Genomic DNA, 20,949 nt, shown 5'->3' on the forward strand with positions numbered 1-20,949 from the left:
TTGGCAACATTGGATTTTCGAATCACACAGAAGAAAGTACTAATTTATTTAGTGAAGAAGAAACTAGGACCTTTCGAAAAACCTTCTTGAACTTAAAAGAAGCTATCAAAGAGGAACTGCATTTTAGCCTGGACGCTCGGTTTTTATCCATCTATCTAGAGGAGAACATTTGTCCACGTGGACTAAGGTTAGTCTTTGACTCTCCTTTTAACAATGACCCAGAATTTACACATGAATGGGACACTAATTTAAATAATTGTATGCACAGGATGATTCTACTTCTATATAAAAAACGATCTAAACTTGCAGAACTAGCAACAATTAAGGTACTAGATCTATCAAATAAATTGAGCCCTTTTTTGAAACATCCAGAGTATAAAAAAATCAACTCAAATGTTATAACACATGTCATGCAAATTGAGCATGAAACAATTCTTAAAAAATTGAAAAAACTACAGAGAGATAGGGAAGACTACAGGAAAATGAATGAAAAAAATAAGAATGAGACTGTTTCTGTTAAAATGGATACTACTATACCTGTAGAGAATAATGATAATAATATTAAAAATAAAGAAACAGGGAAACCAATAGAGATAGAAAAATCTACAAATAAAAAAGATACTGTGGAATCAGATGGTAATAATGAATGCATTATGAAAAAAATGAGCGAACATACTGTTACTAACATTGAAGAGATGACAAATGGAGATAAAAATATTTTTTTCAAACCACCACCTATCAAGACCACTAAAATGACGGCACCGCTTGTTGAAGCTATTAAACACCTTGAGAGCATCAAGGAACAAATGAAACGATTAAATGAAAGTAAAATCAACAGTAATCTCATTGACACAATGAATCCGAACACAGATATAAGTAAAATTATTACACCCACTCCTATTGAAATTATATCATCGGCACTTATAGAATTTCCTGAATCTACACCAATTTCACTATAGGATTTTTCCATTTATGATAATGATTTGTCTAATACAACCAATAGTGATATGATTTTAATTGACAATTCCAATACAAATAATACAGCCACTGTTCCTTTTTTGCCACGAGCACTGAAAAGCACACAGATCAAAGATATAAAAAACTTTTTTTCTCCAAAAAATGGAAAAAGAAAAGGTCCTTTAGAGGAAGTAGAGGGGGGAGAAAAAAAGAAAGGGAAAGTAAAATAAGAAATAAAAATATCAATGACTATGAAAATAATATTTTTAATCTATCTTCATATCTCCTCACAACAGAAGAAAAGAAAGTTCTCTCCAAAGGTCTAACTTTTTGTCCTATGCATAAAACCAATGACTTTGATCTCTTCCTAGATTTACAAATATTTATTAGGAAATTAACATTAAAACGACATTTTTTATTAAAAGAATCAAATCAGATATCAAATTCTAAAGGTGATAACATATCTAAAGAAAGTGATTTCTCAAATAATGAAACTTTTGAAACTGGATTTCATTTGGATGTACCTGTTAAGTCTAGAATCATAGAATCATAGAATCGTAGAGTTGGAAGGGACCTCCTGGGCCATCTGGTCCAACCCCCTGCTCAAAGCAGGATTCGCTAAATCATCCCAGTCAGATGTCTGTCCAGCCTCTGTTTGAAGACTTCCATTGAAGGAGAACTCACCACTTCTCGTGGCAGCCTGTTCCACTCATTGATCACTCTGTCAAAAAGTTTTTTCTAATATCTAATCTGTGTCTCCTCCCATTCAGTTTCATCCCATTGCTTCTAGTCTTTCCTTGTGCAAATGAGAATAAAGTTGATCCTTCTACAATGTGACAGCCCTTTAGATATTTGTAGACAGCTATTAAGTCTCCTCTCAGTCTTCTCTTTTGCAAACTAAACATTCCCAAATCCTGCAACCTTTCCTCATAAGACAGGGTTTGCAGACCGGTCACCATTCTGGTCGCTCTTTTCTGAACTTGCTCCAGTTTGTTGATGTCTTTTTTAAAATGTGGTGCCCAAAACTGGACACAATATTCCAGATGAGGTCTGACCAAAGAGGAGTAGAGGGAAATAATGACTTCACGTGATCTAGACTGTATGCTTCTGTTAATACATCCTAGAATTGCATTTGCCTTTTTTGCTGCTGCATCACACTGTTGACTCATATTCAGTCTGTGATCTATTAGTATACCCAAGTCTTTTTCACATGTGCTGTCACTTAGCCCTATTCCTCCCATTCTATATATGTTTTTTCCATTTTTATTGCCCAGATGTAGTACTTTGCATTTCTCCCTGTTAAAAACCATTCTGTTAGTTGCTGCCCACTTCTCCAGTTTATTTAAATCTTTTTGAATCCTCTCTCTCTCTTCTCTAGTATTAGCTATCCCTCCTAGCTTTGTGTCATCAGCAAATTTAATCAGTTTACCCTCAATTCCTTCATCTAAATCGTTGATAAAGATGTTGAACAATACAGGGCCCAGGACAGAGCCCTGTGGTACCCCACTTGAGACATTCTTCCAACTGGATGTGCAGCCATTTACGACCACTCTTTGGGTCCTATCACTAAGCCAGTTATGAATCCACCTAACAGTTGCCTTGTCCATTCCATACTTAGTCATTTTTTCAATAAGGATTGTATGAGAGACTTTGTCAAATGCTTTGCTGAAGTCAAGATATACTATATCTACAGCATTTCCTTGATCCACCCAATCAGTGATACCGTCATAGAAGGAAATTAAGTTAGTCTGACATGACTTATTAGTTACAAACCCATGCTGACTCTGTTTAATCACTTCATTCTTATCCAGGTATTGACATACATGTTGTTTAATAATTTGTTCAAAGATCTTTCCTGGTATAGAAGTCAGACTCACCGGCCTATAGTTACCTGGGTCCACCTTCTTCCCCTTTTTGAAGATAGGAACAACATTTGCTCTTCTCCAGTCTTCTGGCACTTCTCCTGTTCTCCAAGAATTTTCAAAGATTATAGAGAGGGGTTCAAAAATTTCTTCTGCTATCTCCTTCAGTACTCTGGGGTGTAATTCATCTGGACCTGGAGACTTGAATTCATTTAGGCTAGCTAAGTGTTTCCTCACTATCTTTCTGTTTATAGATATCCTGGATTCTTCTATTCCCTTAATAGGACAGTGAATAACAGTTGATGTTACATTTCCTTTCTGAGAGAAAACAGATGCAAAATAGGAATTTAAAAGTTCAGCCTTCTCAACATCCTGTCTTACCATTTCATCATTTTCATCCTGTAAAAATCCTATAGCATCTTTGACTTTTCTTTTACTTTTGACATATCCCCAAAATCCTTTATTATTGCTTTTGACATCTCTTGCAAGCCTCAATTCATTTTCAGCTTTAGCTAATCTGATTTGTGCCCTGCAGGTTCTGCAGACAGCATTATATTCTTCTTTAGATATGCCTCCCTCTTTCCATTTTATAAACATTTTTTTCTTCCTTTTTAGCATGTGCTTAAGTTCTGTGTTCATCCATCCTGGTTTCCTTAACTGCTTCCTATTCTTCCCTCTTTTCGGAATTGTTAACAACTGTGCTTTGAGAATTTCATTTTTCAAGATTTCCCATCCTTCCTGGACATTTTTGTCTTTAAGGATATCCAGCCATTGGATCCCTCCAATTCTCTTTCTGAATCCCTTAAAATCTGCCTTTCTGAAATCTAACCTTGATGTCTGAGTCTTCACAGGTCTTCCGCCTCTAGTTATCCAAAATTCTAAAATAGCATGGTCGCTACCTCCTAGGGTCCCAGCCACTTTTACCTCCTCAACCATTTCCTCCCTGTTTATAAGGATTAGATCCAAGGTAGCAGTTCCCCTTGTTTTCTCCCTTACCTTTTGGAAGATAAAGTTGTCAGCAAGAGAGGATAAGAATTTCCTTGACCTGTTAGTTTTGCCTGAGAGAGATTCCCAACAAATGTCTGGATAGTTGAAATCTCCCATGACAACTATGTCATATTTTTTGGAGAACTTGGCCATTTGATGCATAAAGAGTTCATCCATAGCTTCAGCTTGCACAGGCGGCCTGTAGTAAATGCCTACAATGGTGTCCTTTCCATTGTTCTGTCCTTGTATTCTTACCCAAACAGTTTCCACAGAACTCCCAGTCTCTGAAGCTTCAATCTCTGTGCAGATATACGCGTTTCTAACATACAATGCGACACCCCCTCCTCGTTTATCAAGTCTGTTTCTTGCAAATAAGTTGTATCCTTCTAGTCTTGTATTCCAATCATGTGTATTGTCCCACCAAGTTTCAGTGATTCCAATGACATCATATTTCTTTTCCTGTGTTAGTAGTTCCAATTCTCCTTGTTTGTTCCCCATGCTTTGTGCATTAGTATAGAAACATTTTAGTTTGTGATTGGTTTCTCTTTCTCCAATATTTTTATTAGATTCTTTCGTCTTTGTTCTTCCTTTCCACTTCTAATAGCAGAGTTCTCAATAGCATTTGTCAGGTGTATGGCTTTTTCTGGTCTTTTGCTTCCCTTCCCATGTTGTTCTAGTTTAAAGCTCTCCTTACAAGTGTAGCAAGGCGACTTCCAAATACATGTTTTCCAGTCTTCGTAAGGTGCACCCCATCTCTAGCAAGTAGTCCATCGTATAAGTAGTTCACTCCGTGATCCAGAAATCCAAATCGTTGCTGACGGCACCATCGACGTAGCCAGTTATTCACCTGCAGAATCTTATTCCACCTCCTTGTTCCATGGCCATCCACTGGGAGGATGGAAGAGAAGACCACCTGCGCTCCCAGTTCTTTCACTTTCTTGCCTAAGTCTTCAAAGTCTCTGCAGATGGTTTCCAGGTCGTTTCTTGCAGTGTCATTTGTCCCCACATGTAGTAGCAGGAATGGGTAGTCATCTGTAGGTCTGAAGAGTCCTGATATCCTGTCAGACACATCTTTAATTTTTGCACCTGGAAGACAACACATTTCTCTTGAAGTTATATCCGGTCTGCAGATAGCGGCCTCAGTTCCTCTCAACAGGGAATCCCCCATGACCACCACTCTCCGTTTCTTCTTCACAACATTTTTCTTTCTCCATCCAGGAGGACTCTGAAGGCGTACAAGGTTGCTGCTTGTTGGCAAAGTCTTATCCTGATGCATTTCTTCATTGTTTTCCTGCGTGAGAGCCTGGTACTGGTTTCTGAGCAGTATGGGTGCTGACTGCCTCCTGATCCTCCTGCTTCTCTGGGTCACATGTCTCCATTCCTCTGTTTCTTCAGGTGCACTTCGAATTTCTTCTCTTTCTGTAACATGAAGAGATAATTCTGCTCTGTCCAAGAACTCTTCACCTTCCTTAATGATCTTCAACGTAGCTAACCTCTCTTCGAGATTTTACAACTTTTCCTCCAACAGGGACACAAGCTTGCATTTGTGGCATGTGAAGTTTGGCTTTTCCACTGGTAAGTCTGTGAACATGTAGCAAGAAATGCAGCTCACCAAATGGCTCCTGGCCTCTTCCATCTTGAGATTTATAAAATTAAATTATGATATATTAATCCAGGAGGACAAAAAGACGAACATTTTTAATAAAAAGGAACTAAAATTCCTTACTGTCCAAAATTCACGAATTCCTTTCTTTTATCACCTACCAAAAATTCATAAGAGTTTAGTAAACCCCCCAGGGAGACCGATTATCTCAGGGATAGGCTCACTAACGAGTAACCTATCCCATTACATCGATAGAATTATGGTGACTAATGTTCCACTTCTAAAAAGCTACATTAGAGATTCCACTCATCTTATCCAATTTTTACAGCAAATTCAATGGAAATCGAGCTATCTTCTACTTACTATGGATGTGTCCTCATTATATTCAAATATATCACACAACTTGGGGTTAGCCTGTTTTAACAAAATTCTAATAAGAGATAATAGGTTGTCTAAAGACCAAAAGAAGTTTTTACTAAAAGGCATGGATTTTATTTTGAGAAATAATTATTTCACATTTCATGGATATTTATACCATCAGAAGCTCGGGACCGCGATGGGCTCAAAGGTCGCACCAACATATGCAAATATTTTTATGGGGGTTTTCGAAGATTTTTATATTTTTAATAATAAGTGGTGCAACAATTTGATCATGTATAAGAGATTCATTGACGACCTTTTCTTTATTTGGGATAACTCTGACAGTAGCATTAATAATTTTATTCATGATATTAATAATAATAACTGGGGTTTATCATTTTCCTCAGTTTATGAACAGGAGAGTATCAGCTTTTTAGATATAACTATTTTTATCAATGACAACACTATTTTAACTAAAACCTTTTTTAAAAATGTGGATATTAATAGTTATATTCCTTTTAATAGTGGACATTTTGGTAAATGGCTGAGGAATATTCCAGAGAATCAGTTTAGGAGGATCAGAAAAAATTGTTCTAGCTTTGAGGACTTTAAGGACCAAGCTGATATTTTAAAAAATAGGTTCGTTGATAAAAAATACCCCAATAATTTAATCAAAAGTGCCTACAACAGGTGTGTCAATATATCACAAGACACTCTCATTTATGAACAAAAAATAGTCAAACCAGATAATAATAAAAAATTTATGACTAATTTTATCACCCAATATTGTGCCGAACACACAAGAATACGGAAAATCTTGTGTGATAACTGGTATATACTTTTAAATGATCCTATTCTGCAGAAATTTTTACCTAGTAATCCAGGAATAACTTTTAGAAGGGCACCAACTATTAAGGGACTGGTGGCCCCTAGTCGACAAAAAACTGAATTTACGTTGAATCCAATTCATGCCCCTTTAAAAGGGATTTATAAATGTGGAAAGAGAAATTGTCTCTGTTGTAATATTATTACTCATAGAGAAAAATCTATAAAATCATCTACCACCAATGAAATCTTTCCTATAAAAAATTATTTGAGCTGTACTACGGAATTTGTGATATATCTTATTGAATGTGGATGCAAAAAACAGTATGTTGGAAGAACAACCCAACCGTTACATTTAAGGGTTAATTCGCATAGACATAACATTAAAAAAGGTTTCCTACAACATGGTCTCTCTAGACATTTCACTAATAAACATAATAAGGATCCAAGTGGACTAAAAATCAGCCCAATTGAGCACATTCCTGCTGATATTCCTGATAGGGTAGGGCAACTAAATAGAAAAGAAGTATTTTGGATTTACAGGTTAAATACACTCAAGCCATATGGTTTGAACGAAATTACAGAGGTTTTTCTTTAAAATGGAATAAATTCAATGATTCTCTCTTTTAATAATTTTTAATGATGTGCCCATATGTTAATTAGAATGATTTTTATCTTATCCGGCATGTTTAACCCCTTTTTTATGTGCGACTTTTTATTCCCATATTTTTATTTTTGTAATGTGGATGAATTAATGTATTTCCTTCTTTTATACAATTTCTTATACATTTTTATTTTATGTTCAGATTATGTATTCTAAGAAAATAATGTTAGTTTTGCTGTATTGAAGATGAGCGGTCTCTCTTTTTTCCTCCTTCATTTCTCTCCCCCTTTGTGCTGGGACATCGCGGGTAGCGATCCTGGTTTTTCCATCGAGCGCTGCGCAAGCTCTTCATAGTCGGTGTCTCTGTCCATTTACCATCAGATACTCTGAGTAGTTGTGAATGAAATCAATGTCTCCCTCTTAAGTGACGTGTGAGTTTTTTACAATCGATCGCATTATTTTTTACATTTTTATTGACTAAATTGTTGATTCATACACATTTTAAAAAGAAAGTTTCTTTTATTGTCATATAAATTTTAATCAATAACTTTTTTATTTTTATATATATATATTTTTTATCTTTTTTCTATAAGTCCTTTTCTTCTTTCTTTGTCAGGTACGACCTGACCATGGTTCAGAGTACTATGATACACTTTTTTGCCATTTTTTCAGGTGTCAAGAGTTCGTTTTTTACATATATTCCGTGTTTTTCACTTTTTTCTTTTCTTTTTCCTTTTTTTTTCTTTTTATCTATGAAATAATAAAAATATTGTGTTTTTAATGAATTGAGATTAATTAATACATTAGTTCAACTGTGATACTTTGAACCCTATATAATTCCTTTTGGATAAAAATTTGGGCTTACTGCGCGCTGCTGAGACCAGCGCGCAGTAAGCCCAAATTTTTATCCAGCTGGTCTCAGCAGCGCGCAGTAAGCCCAAATTTTTATCCAGCTGGTCTCAGCAGCGCGCAGTAAGCCCAAATTTTTATCCAAAAGGAATTATATTGGCGGTCAAGTTTGTGAACCTCGGGCGTGCAGCAGGCTGACATTGATTTACATGCGTTTGTTCGTTCGTGGAAAGGTGAGTAGATTCCATCTGAATTTATTCTATCTTCCACCCATATAAGACCCTATTGCGCTCCTTCCTTTTCAGTTTTTATCCCATACTTTGAACCCTGACATTTGCACCAGATGACATGTGACCTTTTTGGCGCTGTTTCTTGGCGCCGTTTTTTGAAATCATGCTGTATATAATCTGTGACAGTTCTGTTTGATCATATATGTCATCCCCTGAAGAAGAAATGGTACACATTTCGAAACGCGTTGGGAAATAAATGGATTAATCTTTCTCTTAAATATTGGATTGGTGAATTTATCTGGTAGCGCACAAAAGTCCAAGAATTTATTCCAAAATCTGCTGGTGGTACTGCGCAAGAGGCTGTGTGAGTGTGTGTGTGTGGTGCGTACGGCGTATAGAGTGTGTGTGAGAGTGTGTGTGGTGCGTATAGAGTGTGTGTGTGTGTGGTGCGTACAGCGGATAGAGTGTGTGGTATGACTGTGGTCCGCTGGTGGTACCGCGCAATATGTTGGTACCAGCAGCAGTTTCCATATTGAGACACCGATCACTTGGTTGTCCCAATATGGCGGTCCGTGAACTTCCTCCGATTGGAATTCTGGGATACCGGGACATCGGGACAGAATAGGAAATGAAAACATTGCAAGGCAAATATATATATATTTATTTATTTATTTGATTCTTGTCAGAAATCTTTGGATTTTCGTGAATCTCAGGAAGCCGAGCCTCATCCTCTTTGGGAATACCCATGCAGAGCTCTGTCTAATCCCACAAAGGTTATAACATTTGATTTCCAACATGAAGTCCCTACTGAAGATATGAAAGCAGAAGGCTATCTGAACCTTACAAGGTGAGTGCGGCAAAATGTAAAGAGAATCGCTGTGTGTCATTACTAGCTACTTCTCTACATGTTGTAAGACCAGACTGTGGCATAAACTCTATTTATTTTACACTTCTTAATATTGAAATGGCAAAACCAAGAAGGAAAAGTCGTGGAGTTATGGAAATCCCAAGATGGACAGACATCGTAGTGATATGTAAATGATGAAAAACTGGAAACAAAATTTTCAACAAATTTGGATTAGTTTAATGGAGAGTATGATCACGATGCATAGAAATCCCCGCACTTACACGCCTTAGCTGCTATCAGTGAGGTTATTAATGATTGTCGGAGAAATGTCCTGTTCCGCTGAATGCACTTGGGCAAATCATTAAGATCCACTGGTGGCAACTTCCTTTGTAATTTCCTACTAATGACACCTTGGATGTGATCAATAGGAGACAAGTCTGGGGATGCTACTGTACATACCATAGCGGCACATTTAGGCCACGTAGGCGGCTCACAGTAGCATGAGCAACGTGCAGCTTGGCGTTGCCGTGTTGAAAAACAGTACCTGAGACACGTTGGAGAAATGGTCGTACAACTAGTGCCACAACCAAACCAATCTGTTAGTGTCGCTAGAATGGAGACTAGAGGGGTCCTGTTACTGTACATTATGCCCCCCCACACCATGATCCATGAGTGGACCCGGTGTGATGTTCTCTCGTGAAAGGCTCTTGATAGTGACCAATCTCCGGCTATCATTGTGTCCAAGTTAAAATGTGACTCCCCAATAGACCTATATTACAGCCTCCATTACCGTGTTGTTCTGGACCATGATAGTCTTTGAGAGAAATAACAAAAAATAACTTACAATAAATTCATCAGTAAATCAAAGTACATGAAAAGTTATTCAACTTTTTTAAGAGATAGAGAAATTTAGTAATGGTCACACTAAATTGAAATTGAATGTCACCTTAAAGCAGAGTCGAGAGATGAAAAACTTCTGAGATAACCGCCATAATAGGAGAATGTCTCCAACAAGATGCCTATTCCAGGAAGGGATGGAGAAAGCAGCTTCCATTTATCATAAAATGAAGAATAGAAAGTGTATGTACTTCTAGGCTCTTGCGGTAGAGTCTCTGACTGTAATACTGATGTAACTCATGATGGTATTCATACACACCAGCAGCAGATGCCCTGTCATGGCTTCTTTTATTTTCTCCTGTAGGAATAGTGGAAGAAAAAGGTTAGCTAGTGGCTTCTTACATTACACACAGGGTTTACAGTGGAGCCAACTCATTAATGCGCCATTACTTTCTGCTGATGGAATTTATCAGTCGTCAACAGATGGAAATCTCTAATTTATCTAGATGTCATTTTCTTTTAGAATAGTTGATGTGATGGCATGGCTGCCTCTACTGGGCGCTTCACCCAATAGTCTAACCTGCTTTATTCCGTGTGACAGGTCAGGCGTGTGTCATGGAGTAGTGCTGTGGATGTCCTACCAGCTCACAGAGGACAGTTCTGTCAGCACTGGACTGTTGGAAGTGTCCGATGAGACAGTGAGTAAATAATAGTTCTAAATCCGGTTTACCACTCTGTAACAATGATGTCTGCAGTATAATATGTACAGCGTTTGCATTTTATGAGGAAGTAGAGGAATTTTGTTGCGTCACATGATTGTGTGGCTGACGGCTATCTGGCTGTCTTCTCCAATACGCATGACTCCTCAGCCTGCTCTCTATGATTGCTGCTGTCACAATGGTCTGACATCAGACCCCTTCTCCAGTGAAGAAAAGGATTCCAACCACTGGATCCTTACGTTTCTCGATAATCTGATGGGACAGTCGGGATACACTCATACGTTAGGCTGACCTTGCTGAAATCTGCAGTTTCTGCAAACTTTTGTCTAACACATAGGGGGGCCTGGAGAACTATTCTGCTCTTACCACTTCTTTGAAAAACTGACATGTACCTTCAGCGTACAGAAGAAACTGAGCACAGACTTAGGCTGATGTTAAAGGGCGGCCTAAGTTTGCTAGGTGTCGCTGCTACATTGCTACATTGACACGCAATACAAGTGAATAGGGTCTCATTGCTATCCTGAGGGTACTACAACTATGACAAGCACGTCGCAAGAAATCTGTCAGAGTTTTTGCAACTTGCTTGTCGCAGTAGCTACGATTTCACAAACCGTCGCCATTCACCATGCTCTACAATGTAACAGCGACACCTGGCAATCTTTGGTCATGCAACAACTGTCACACCAAAGTCACTATGTAGCTCCAGCCGCCAAATGTTCTCTTTAATAGATTAATTAGACCCAACTGTCCAGACTCTGTTTGTGCCCTTTTGGGTGGTGCTGGAAACCTTCCTTAAAATATATACTTATATACTCGTGTATAAGCCAAGTTTTTCAGCACTTTTTTTGTGCTTAAAACGCCCCCCTCGGCTTATACTCGATTCATTGTCCCAGAAGATGGAGAGGGAGCGGCAGCGATGGAGCAGCGTGTTACAGCAGGCAGGAGCCGGCTGCTGCGGCTATAACCTGTGCCCGCTGCTAAAGAGAAATAAATATTCACTGCACTGGCAGTGAACGTTCATTTCTCTGTAATAGCTCGCACAGTGTCAACCGCATCTGTCGACTTTCTGCAACGGCCAGGCAATCACGTGTGCTCGCTACGTAAGAGAAATGAATATTCACATCTCTCCACTCCTGTAGACATGGAGCGCAGTGAATATTCATTACTTTAATCCCTTAACGTCCAACGACGGACAGAGTCCGTCATTAGGCGTCTCCCCCTGTTTGGTGCGGGCTGCAACGATGAGCTGATCAGCTGATATGTGCCCAGAACAGCCGCGGGTGTAATTGCGATTCACCTGCGGCTGTTAACATGTTAAATGCCGCTGTCAAACTGACAGCAGCATTGGACATGCACGCACAGGAAACGCATCTTTACCTCCTCTCATCGGCGCCCGTGTCACATGACTGCGGGTCGCCGATGGGTTGGCATGACAACCTGGGGTCAGGAGAAGACCCCTGTGGTTGTCACTGATGGATCACTAAGAGAGCCGCCTGGTTGTCGGCGCTCATAGCAAGGGACCATATCTTCTACATAGAGCAGGACTGCAGCCCTGCTCTTTGTAGCAGAGGCGATTGGACAACTGCAGCTTCAAGTCTCCCATGGAGATTATTGAAGCAAGTAAAAATAAAAAAAAATAAAATGTTTTTAAAAAAATAAAGTTCAACTCGACCAATTCAAAATAAAACAATAAAAAAATCAAATATACACATATTTGGCATCACCGCATTCAGAATCGCCGATCTATCAATATATAAAAAGAATTAATCCAATCGGTAAACGGCTTAGCGAGAAAAAAATTGAAACACCAGAATTACGTTTTTCTCCTTCGCCTCATTGGGGGCGACACAGGTACTGTGGGTGTATGCTACTGTCGCCTGGAAGCTGACACTAAGTGAAAAAAGAGGTTAGCTCCTTCTCCGCCGTATACACCCTCGCCCCGATTGCGGGCGGAAACCAGTTTTTTGCTTAGTCTGTTGGAGGCACACGTCGGTCTGTCTCAAGACTGATTCTTTTTTTTTTCCTTTTTCCATATGAAGATAAGACAGGGGCGACGGACCCTATTGAAAGGGTCCGATCTCCCCAAACCAACAACGGGCGAGCACGTGTGAGTGTCCCTCCATGTATCCTCTCCCGCAACGGGGATTTTTTTCCGGATGTTCCATTTTTGTTTTTTCACATGAAGATGAGATAGGGGCAACGGATCCTATTGAAAGGGTCCGATCTCCCCAAACCAACAATGGGCGAGCAGGTGCGAGTGTCCCTCCACGTATCCTCTCCCACGACGTGGGATATTGTCAGACCACGGAGGTGAGATACGGGCGACGGACCCTATGGAAGGGGTCCGATCTCCCCAAACCAATAACGGGTGAGCACGTGCGAGTGTCCCTCCACGCATCCTCTCCCGCACCGTAGGACAGGATGCCGGACTTAGCCCTATCCACCCTAGGGTATTGAAACCTTAGGCTGCACAGAGGCACAAGCGTAGTCCTTGCGGCCCCCACTGCCCCACCAATGCTAAAGACTGCGGTGGGGCAAGGTGGTGGACGGTCCCTCGCCTCACCCCTTGAAGGAGTTAGATGGAGCTAGGTTGCCTGCACCTTCATTACTTCACATGGCCCCCCTCCCTTCTACCTGAGCTGAACAGAGGTGGATGACCAGGGAGGGCTCCTGCAGCGTCCCGGCCGTCATTCTGGGGCCCGCACCCCCCTCCCCCGGGCGGATGGGGGAAAAAATCGAGGCCGGTGCTTCAGCCGGCGCTAGGCCGCGGTCAGAAGTCCCCTCCCCCGGCATCGCGTCATGGCGGCCCCGTGGCCTGGGCGGACGCCAAAAGAAATTTAGGCCCCCAGGATCCCCCCGAAGCTAGGCCGCAATAGGAAGTACCGCCCCCAGGATCCTTTTTTACTTCCAGGGGCCGGCCTGCAGTGGTAGTTGTGCAGATTGAAGCAATGCCTCGCACGCTGAGGACACAGGGGACACAGGACTAGGGTAAGTGCTGCCCCCCAGCCCCACGGAGAGGCCACGCTAGCAGGAATAAAGAGCGCCCTCCCCCGGCGATTTTTCAGCACGGAGCCCTGGCAGGTACAGCATGTTAGGAAAAGCTAAGGCGCATACGTTCTTATACGCTGCATGCATCTCCTGTCAGTCTGCTTTTCCGCGGGTGCAGACCAAGCGAGTATGCGAAGCCTGCGAGTCCAATCGCGCTCAGGAGCCCTCCCCTGCGACCGAGCCCAGTGTACCAAGTCCCCCGGAATGGGCGTTATCACTGTCGCAATCTATGGCGTCACTTACGAGAGCAATTGAGTCCCTTCGGGCCCCAGATAGGGGCAGGGACAGAGGCTCACCTGTTTTAGAGGGGTCCTCTACCTCACAGGAGCTTCCGGCCTGCAGGGGCCGCTCTCACTCCAGGCAGACGCGAAGGAAACAAACCCACACGACGTCTCCCGTTCCATCCGTGCCTTGGTATCTGTGAGCTCTGCTTCTCGCTCCACGTCACCAGCAGTCGATAGCGAGCAAGGCACGGACTACGACTCAGACAAACCTATTGACCTAGATACACCAGGTGGTCAGGAAACAGCTGACAGTCTCATAGAAGCCGTCAACCAGACTCTGGGGATTGAGGATGATTCCACTCTGGCTGCGGGCCATAAGGTGTCATTTAAGCGGGTTAAGCGTCCCCATAGAGTATTTTGCAATCACCCTGAAATTGAGGACATAGTGCAAAGACACAGAGAACGGCCGGACAGGCGATTCTCGGGCCAGAAAACACTCTAGGCGAAGTATCCTTTTGCCCCGGATCTCCGTAAAAAGTGGACGAAATCACCAACGGTGGATCCACCTGTGTCGCGCTTGGCTATAAAAACTCTACTATCTGTGCCTAGTGGTTCTTCTATTAAAGATCCCAGTGATCGTCTCATAGAGAACTTGGCTCACTCAGTGTTTGAGGCATCAGGATCAGCACTCTCTCCCTCGTTCGCAGCAACGTGGGTAGCCAAGGCCATGATTTCTTGGTCAGAAACTTTGAACAGAGCCTTGCAGAACATAGACCTACCAGCGGAAGTATCATAAATCACAAATCAGATAGCCATGGTGGGGGACTACTTGATTAATGCATCTTTAGATGCGGCCAACTGCGCGGCACTTGCGGCCGCAAATGCAATCTCCATTAGGAGAGCGCTATTGTTAAGGACTTGGCGGGCCGATTCAGCCTCAAAAAAGTCCTTGACAGCGCTAACATACCAGTGTGGCCGCCTGTTCGGAGAGAAGTTGGAGCAGCTCATCTCCGACGCCACAGGAGGCAAGAGCGGTTTTCTTCCTCAGCAAAAGGTCAAACTGCCCTTTCGTCACCGGTTTCAGGCGTGTTTTTGGGCCTTTCGCAACCCCGGGTGGATGACAGCGGCTAATTCCGCCACATCAGGGCGCCCCAACCAGAATAGGGACCGACAGGTCTCATATAGAACCAACCCGTTGGGGAGGATGCGTGCTAACCAATCCAGGTCGAGGGGATCCAGGTCCCAAAGATCTTCAGCCAAATGACTCAGGACATTTGTCAGGCGACACCAGCAAGGTAGGCAGCCGCCTACTCCGGTTTCACCACGCATGGCTCAATGTCGCACACGACACATGGGTGAGAGAGCTGGTGTCCACATGATACAAGATAGAATTTGTCAGGTACCCCCCAAGATTTTTTCTTTCCCGTCTTCCCAAAGTGGATACACGGGCAAAGGCTCTACTAGGAGCAATCGATTCGCTCAGCCACAACGGAGTTATTATTCTGGTACCGGAAAGCGAGAACACGCAGGGCTTCTATTCCAATCTGTTCGCGGTCCCCAAAAAGGACGGGACTGTCAGGCCCGTTTTGGATCTAAAGCTCCTGAACAAATTTATCAGGATCAGACATTTCCAGATGGAGTCTCTCCGTTCGGTCATATCGGCAATGGGGCAGGGAGAGTACTTGGCCTCTATCGATATCCAGGATGCCTATCTAGATATCCCCATTTTCCCTCCGCATCAAAGGTTTCTACGCTTCGTTCTCAACGTTCTACATTTTCAGTTTGCAGCGCTGCCCTTCAGGCTAGCCACAGCCCCCAGAGTGTTCACAAAGGTCATGGCAGTCCCCTTGGCCATCCTGCACTCCTCGGGCATAGTCGTATTCACCTACTTAGACGATCTCTTGGTCAAGGGCCCTTCAAGGTGGGCATGCGAGGAAAGTTGTCAGCATTACGCTAGATACTCTTGCCCGCTTAGGGTGGTTGGTCAATGTAAAGAAGTCATCCCTTGTGCCAGCTCAGAGAATTTCCTTTCTAGGGATGACCTTCAACACTTGCCGAGGGTTGGTAATTCTCCCTCGAGACAAGGCCCTAGCCCTCCAGCAGGGAGTGCGGGTACTGTGCCAACCAGTCCCTCACACCATCCGTTTCTGCATGAGGATCCTAGGGAAAATGGTGGCAGCGATGGAAGCGATCCCTTTTCGCCCAGTTCCATCTTCGCCCCCTGCAGCACGCCCTCTTGTCAGCCTGGGACAAGAACCCATTCACGCTCGATCATCGGTGCCGGTTGTCCTCTCAGGTCAGGCAGTCACTAGAGTGGTGGACAATCAGTTCCTCCCTCTTCAGGGGAAACCCTTTCCCCCGGAGCAATGGCTGGTGGTCACAACCGACGCCTTCTCGGCTGGGGAGCGGTTTTTCGCCACCACACGACCCAGGGATGGTGGTCGCCGCAGGAGGCATGCCTCCCGATCAACTTGTTGGAGATACGGCTGATCTGGCTGACTCTGCAACGGTTTCATCACCTTCTAGCAGGCCGCCCCGTCCGGGTTCAGTCGGACAACGCCACGGCGGTGGCTTACATAAATCACCAAGGGGGCTCCCGAAGCAGGGCAACCATGTGCGGGGTAGGGCACGTGCTTCGCTGGGTCGAGAGGAACCGCTCGCTGATATCGCCGGTCCACATCCTGGAGGTAGAGAACTGGGCAGCAGACTTCATCAGCTGGCAGGGGCTTGCGTCCGGGGAATGGTCACTACACCCAGAGGTCTTTCTGCAGATTTGCCAACGGTGAGGAACACCGGATGTGGATCTGATGGCCTCCAGGGTAAACGCCAAGGTGTCCGTATTTGTCTCTCGGTCCCGGGACCCGCAGGCAATCGACGTGGATGCGCTGGTTCTGCCATGGAATCAGTTTTGCCTCCCATACCTATTCCCCCCGCTGCCACTATTTGCGAGGGTCATCAAGAAGATCAAGGCAAAAGGGGTGCCAGTGATTCTGCTGGCCCCAGACTAGCCTCGTCGGTCATGGTACGCAGATCTAGTGCAGCTGCTCGTCGACGTGCCATGGCGACTGCCAGAGCGCCCAGATCTACTTTCTCGAGGGTCGATCTGCCACCCGAACTCAGGGGCCCTGTGTTTGACTTCTTGGCCGTTGAATCTTGGATTCTGACGCAGGTGGGGTTTGGGCACAAAGTGGTTGCTGCGATGGTTAGCGCCCGGAAGCCTGCCTCAGCACGAATTTACCACCACACCTGGAAGGTGTTCTTTGCATGGTGTCGGGGCAACGGTTGTTCGCCACTGAGATTCTCCATCCCTAATATCTTGGCTTTTCTCCAGTCTGGCGTAGACTCAGGCTTGGCCCCCAGTTCTCTCAGGAGACATATCGGCTTTATCCGTCCTTTTTCAGAGCAAGATTGCTACCAACTTGCAGGTAAGGACTTTCATTCAGGGGGTCTCCCACTTCGTACCTCCCTATAAGGCACCTATGGACGCCTGGGACCTTAACCTGGTCCTAAGTGTTCTGCAGGAAGCTCCATTCCAGCCGCTACAGGATATCTCTGTGTCATACCTTTCCTGGAAGGTGGTGTTTCTGGTAGCTATAACATCAATCAGGCGGGTCTCGAAGCTGGCTTTGTTATCTTGCCGAGCCTCGTTTCTGACCTTTTACAAAGACAAGGTGGTTCTTAGACCAGCTCCTCCTTTTATGCCAAAAGTCGTTTCCTCTTTTCATTTTAATGAGGATATTGTCTTGCTCTCTTTTTGTCCAGCACCGGTACACCGTGTGGAAAAGGCCCTGCATACGTTAGACCTGGTGAGAGCACTCAGGAGGTACGTGTCGCAGACGGCACCCTTTCGTCAGTCAGACGCGCTGTTCGTGCTCCCTGAAGGTCGCAGGAAAGGACTTGCTGCCTCAAAATCGACCATAGCCAGATGGATTAGTTTGGTTATTCAGGAGTCCTACCGCATCAGAGGCGCACCGATTCCAGCAGGGATCAGAGCACACTCTACTCAGGAAAATGATGCAATTTTTTTTTTTTGTTTACAAAGTTTGGAATTTTTTTTCACCACTTAGATAAAAAGGAACCTAGATATGTTTGGTGTCTATGAACTCGTAATAATCTGGAGAATCATAATGGCAGGTCAGCTTTAGCATTTAGTGAACTTAGTAAAAAAGCAAAACAAAAAACATGTGGGATTGCACTTTTTTGCAATTCCACCGCACTTGGAATTTTTTTTCCCATTTTCTGTTACACGACATGGTAAAACCAATGGTCTTGTTCAAAAGTACAACTCATCCCAGAAAAAACAAGCCCTCACATGGCCATTTTGACAAAAAAATAAGAATTATGGCTCTGGGAAGAAAGGGAGCAAAAAATGAAAATGCTAAACCAACAATGCCCCTGGTTGTTAAGGGGTTAAGTAACCGGGACACGTGATCGCCTGGCCGCTGCTACTGCTGTCACTGGAACAAGATGCTGTGAGGGAGCGCAGAGACAGTAAGCAGGATTTTTTTTTTCTTTTCTTTTTTTTTATGCTTGTCTGATGGGGGCCATACATACAAGGATAGGGATGACGATGACATACTTACCAGGATAGGGATGAGGAGGCATGCAGACAAGGATGGGAATGAGGACGCCATGCATACCAAGATAGGAATGAGGAACCATGCATACCAGGATAGGAATGAGGAGCCATTCAAACAAGGATGGGGATGAGGAGCCATGCATACAAGGATGGGGATGCGGAGGCCATGTATACCAGGATGGGGATGAGGAGCCATGCAAACAAGGATGGGGATGAGGAACCATGCATACTAGGGTAGGGATGAGGAACCATGCATACCAGGATGGGGATGAGGAGCCATGCATACCTGGATGGGGATGAGGAGGCCATGCATACCAGGGTAGGGATGAGGAACCATGCATACAAGGATGGGGATGACGACCCATGCATACCAGGATGGGGATGAGGAGGCCATGCATACCTGGATAGGGATGAGGAGCCATGCAAATAAGGATGGGGATGAGGAACCATGCATACCAGGATAGGAATGAGGAGCCATGCATACCAGGATGGGGATAAGGAACCATGCATACCAAGGTAGGGATGAGGAACCATGCATACAAGGATAGGGATGAGGAGCCATGGATACCAGGATGGGGATGAGGAAGCCATGCATACCAGGATAGGAATGAGGAACCATGCATACCTGGATAGGGATGAGGAGCCATGCAAATAAGGATGGACATGAAGGGGCCATGCATACAGTACAGACCAAAAGTTTGGACACACCTCATCCAAAGAGTTTTCTTTATTTTCATGATTATGAAAATTGTAGATTCACTCTGAAGGCATCAAAACTATGAATTAACACATGTTGAATTATATAATTAACCAAAAAGTGTGAAACAACCGAAAATATGTCTTATATTCTAGGTTCTTCAAGGTAGCCACCTTTTGCTTTGATTACTGCTTTGCACACTCTTGGCATTCTCTTGATGAGCTTCAAGAGGTAGTCACCAGTAATGGCCTTCCAACAGTCTTGAAGGAGTTCCCAGAGATGCTTAGCATTTGTTGGCCCTTTTGCCTTCACTGTGCGGTCCAGCTCACCCCAAACCATCTCGATTGGGTTCAGGTCTGGTGACTGTGGAGGACAGGTCATCTTGTGTAGCACCCCATCACTCTCCTTCTTGGTCAAATAGCCCCTACACAGCCTGGAGGTGTGTTTGGAGTCATTGTCCTGTTGAAAAATAAATGTTGGTCCAACTAAACGCAAACCGGATGGAATAGCATGCCGCTGCAAGATGCTGTGGTAGCCATGCTTGTTCAGTATGCCTTCAATTTTTAATAAATCCCCAACAGTGTCACCAGCAAAGCACGGTGGAACCAGGCATGTAGAGTCCATCCGTTCACCTTTTCTGCTTCGCACAAAGATACGGTGGTTGGAACCAAAGATCTCAAATTTGGACTCATCAGACCAAAGCACAGATTTCCACTGGTCTAATGTCCATTCCTTGTGTTCTTTAGCCCAAACAAGTCTCTTTTGCTTGTTGCCTGTCCTTAGCAGTGGTTTCCTAGCAGCTAGTTTACCATGAAGAACAAACAAAGGGGAATATCTAAAAAATAATAATAATGTTATTTAAACCCAATATAGTTGAGGCTACACATTAGTGTATATTGGAATACTCAGAATATTAATCATGTAGCAGTAAACCCTAAAGAAATAGAGGCTCACAATGTATCTAAAGATCATGCAAAAATTTATTAATCATGAAAAAGTGACAAAAAGTTAAATCATGGGTATGCACACACAAATAGGCAGGGAATAAGGGAAAGGGGAAAGAGGAATAAGGGTGTGGAGTAAAGAGCATAACTTTACAGCAGCAACCATTACAAAAAATAACAAAATAAGTAAGATGTAATGTTTATAAGTATCCGTTGCATGCATATGAATTATAAATATACCACACTCCTAACAGAGAAAAGAAAAAGAGGAACGCCTCCTGAACTCCATAAAGCGGAAGCACTGCAGCTGTAGCAGCTGACATAACAGCTGAAATTGCAAAAAATGTGATGCAGGAGAGTCAGTTAATAATAGACCAACTGTGTCCGATAAGGTAGAAAAGAAAACTGGATACAGGTCAAGTATAAGCGCAGGGTAGCACCAAAATCTCTAGAGTTCATTACCTTCGGACATGTTGCAGTGCGGTCACGAGATAGGAGACAGGAAGGGACCCTCTTAAGCCTCGACGCGCGTTTCACCACTTCCTTGTGGTTTCATCAGGACACGCCTCCTGATGAAACCACAAGGAAGTGGTGAAACGCGCGTCGAGGCTTAAGAGGGTCCCTTCCTGTCTCCTATCTCGTGACCGCACTGCAACATGTCCGAAGGTAATGAACTCTAGAGATTTTGGTGCTACCCTGCGCTTATACTTGACCTGTATCCAGTTTACTTTCTACCTTATCGGACACAGTTGGTCTATTATTAACTGACTCTCCTGC

At 43.5% G+C, this 20,949-nt stretch overlaps 1 protein-coding gene across 4 annotated transcripts in view; it reads left to right on the plus strand.

Annotated features, from left to right (window-relative positions):
* The window catches only part of LOC141088006 (protein arginine N-methyltransferase 7-like), a 235,930-nt gene that overhangs the window by 212,829 nt on the left and 2,152 nt on the right, over positions 1-20,949 (plus strand). For all 4 annotated transcript variants that reach the window (XM_073573838.1, XM_073573839.1, XM_073573842.1 and 1 more), the window contains 2 exons: positions 8,964-9,124; positions 10,563-10,659. In XM_073573838.1, the coding sequence (XP_073429939.1) occupies positions 8,964-9,124; positions 10,563-10,659 (258 nt within the window). The remainder of the gene's footprint in view (positions 1-8,963; positions 9,125-10,562; positions 10,660-20,949) is intronic.

The sequence above is a fragment of the Dendrobates tinctorius genome, unplaced genomic scaffold (genome assembly GCF_039654945.1).
Source record: "Dendrobates tinctorius isolate UK_male_01 unplaced genomic scaffold, ASM3965494v1 ptg000037l, whole genome shotgun sequence".
Classification (NCBI taxonomy): Eukaryota; Metazoa; Chordata; class Amphibia; order Anura; family Dendrobatidae; genus Dendrobates; species Dendrobates tinctorius.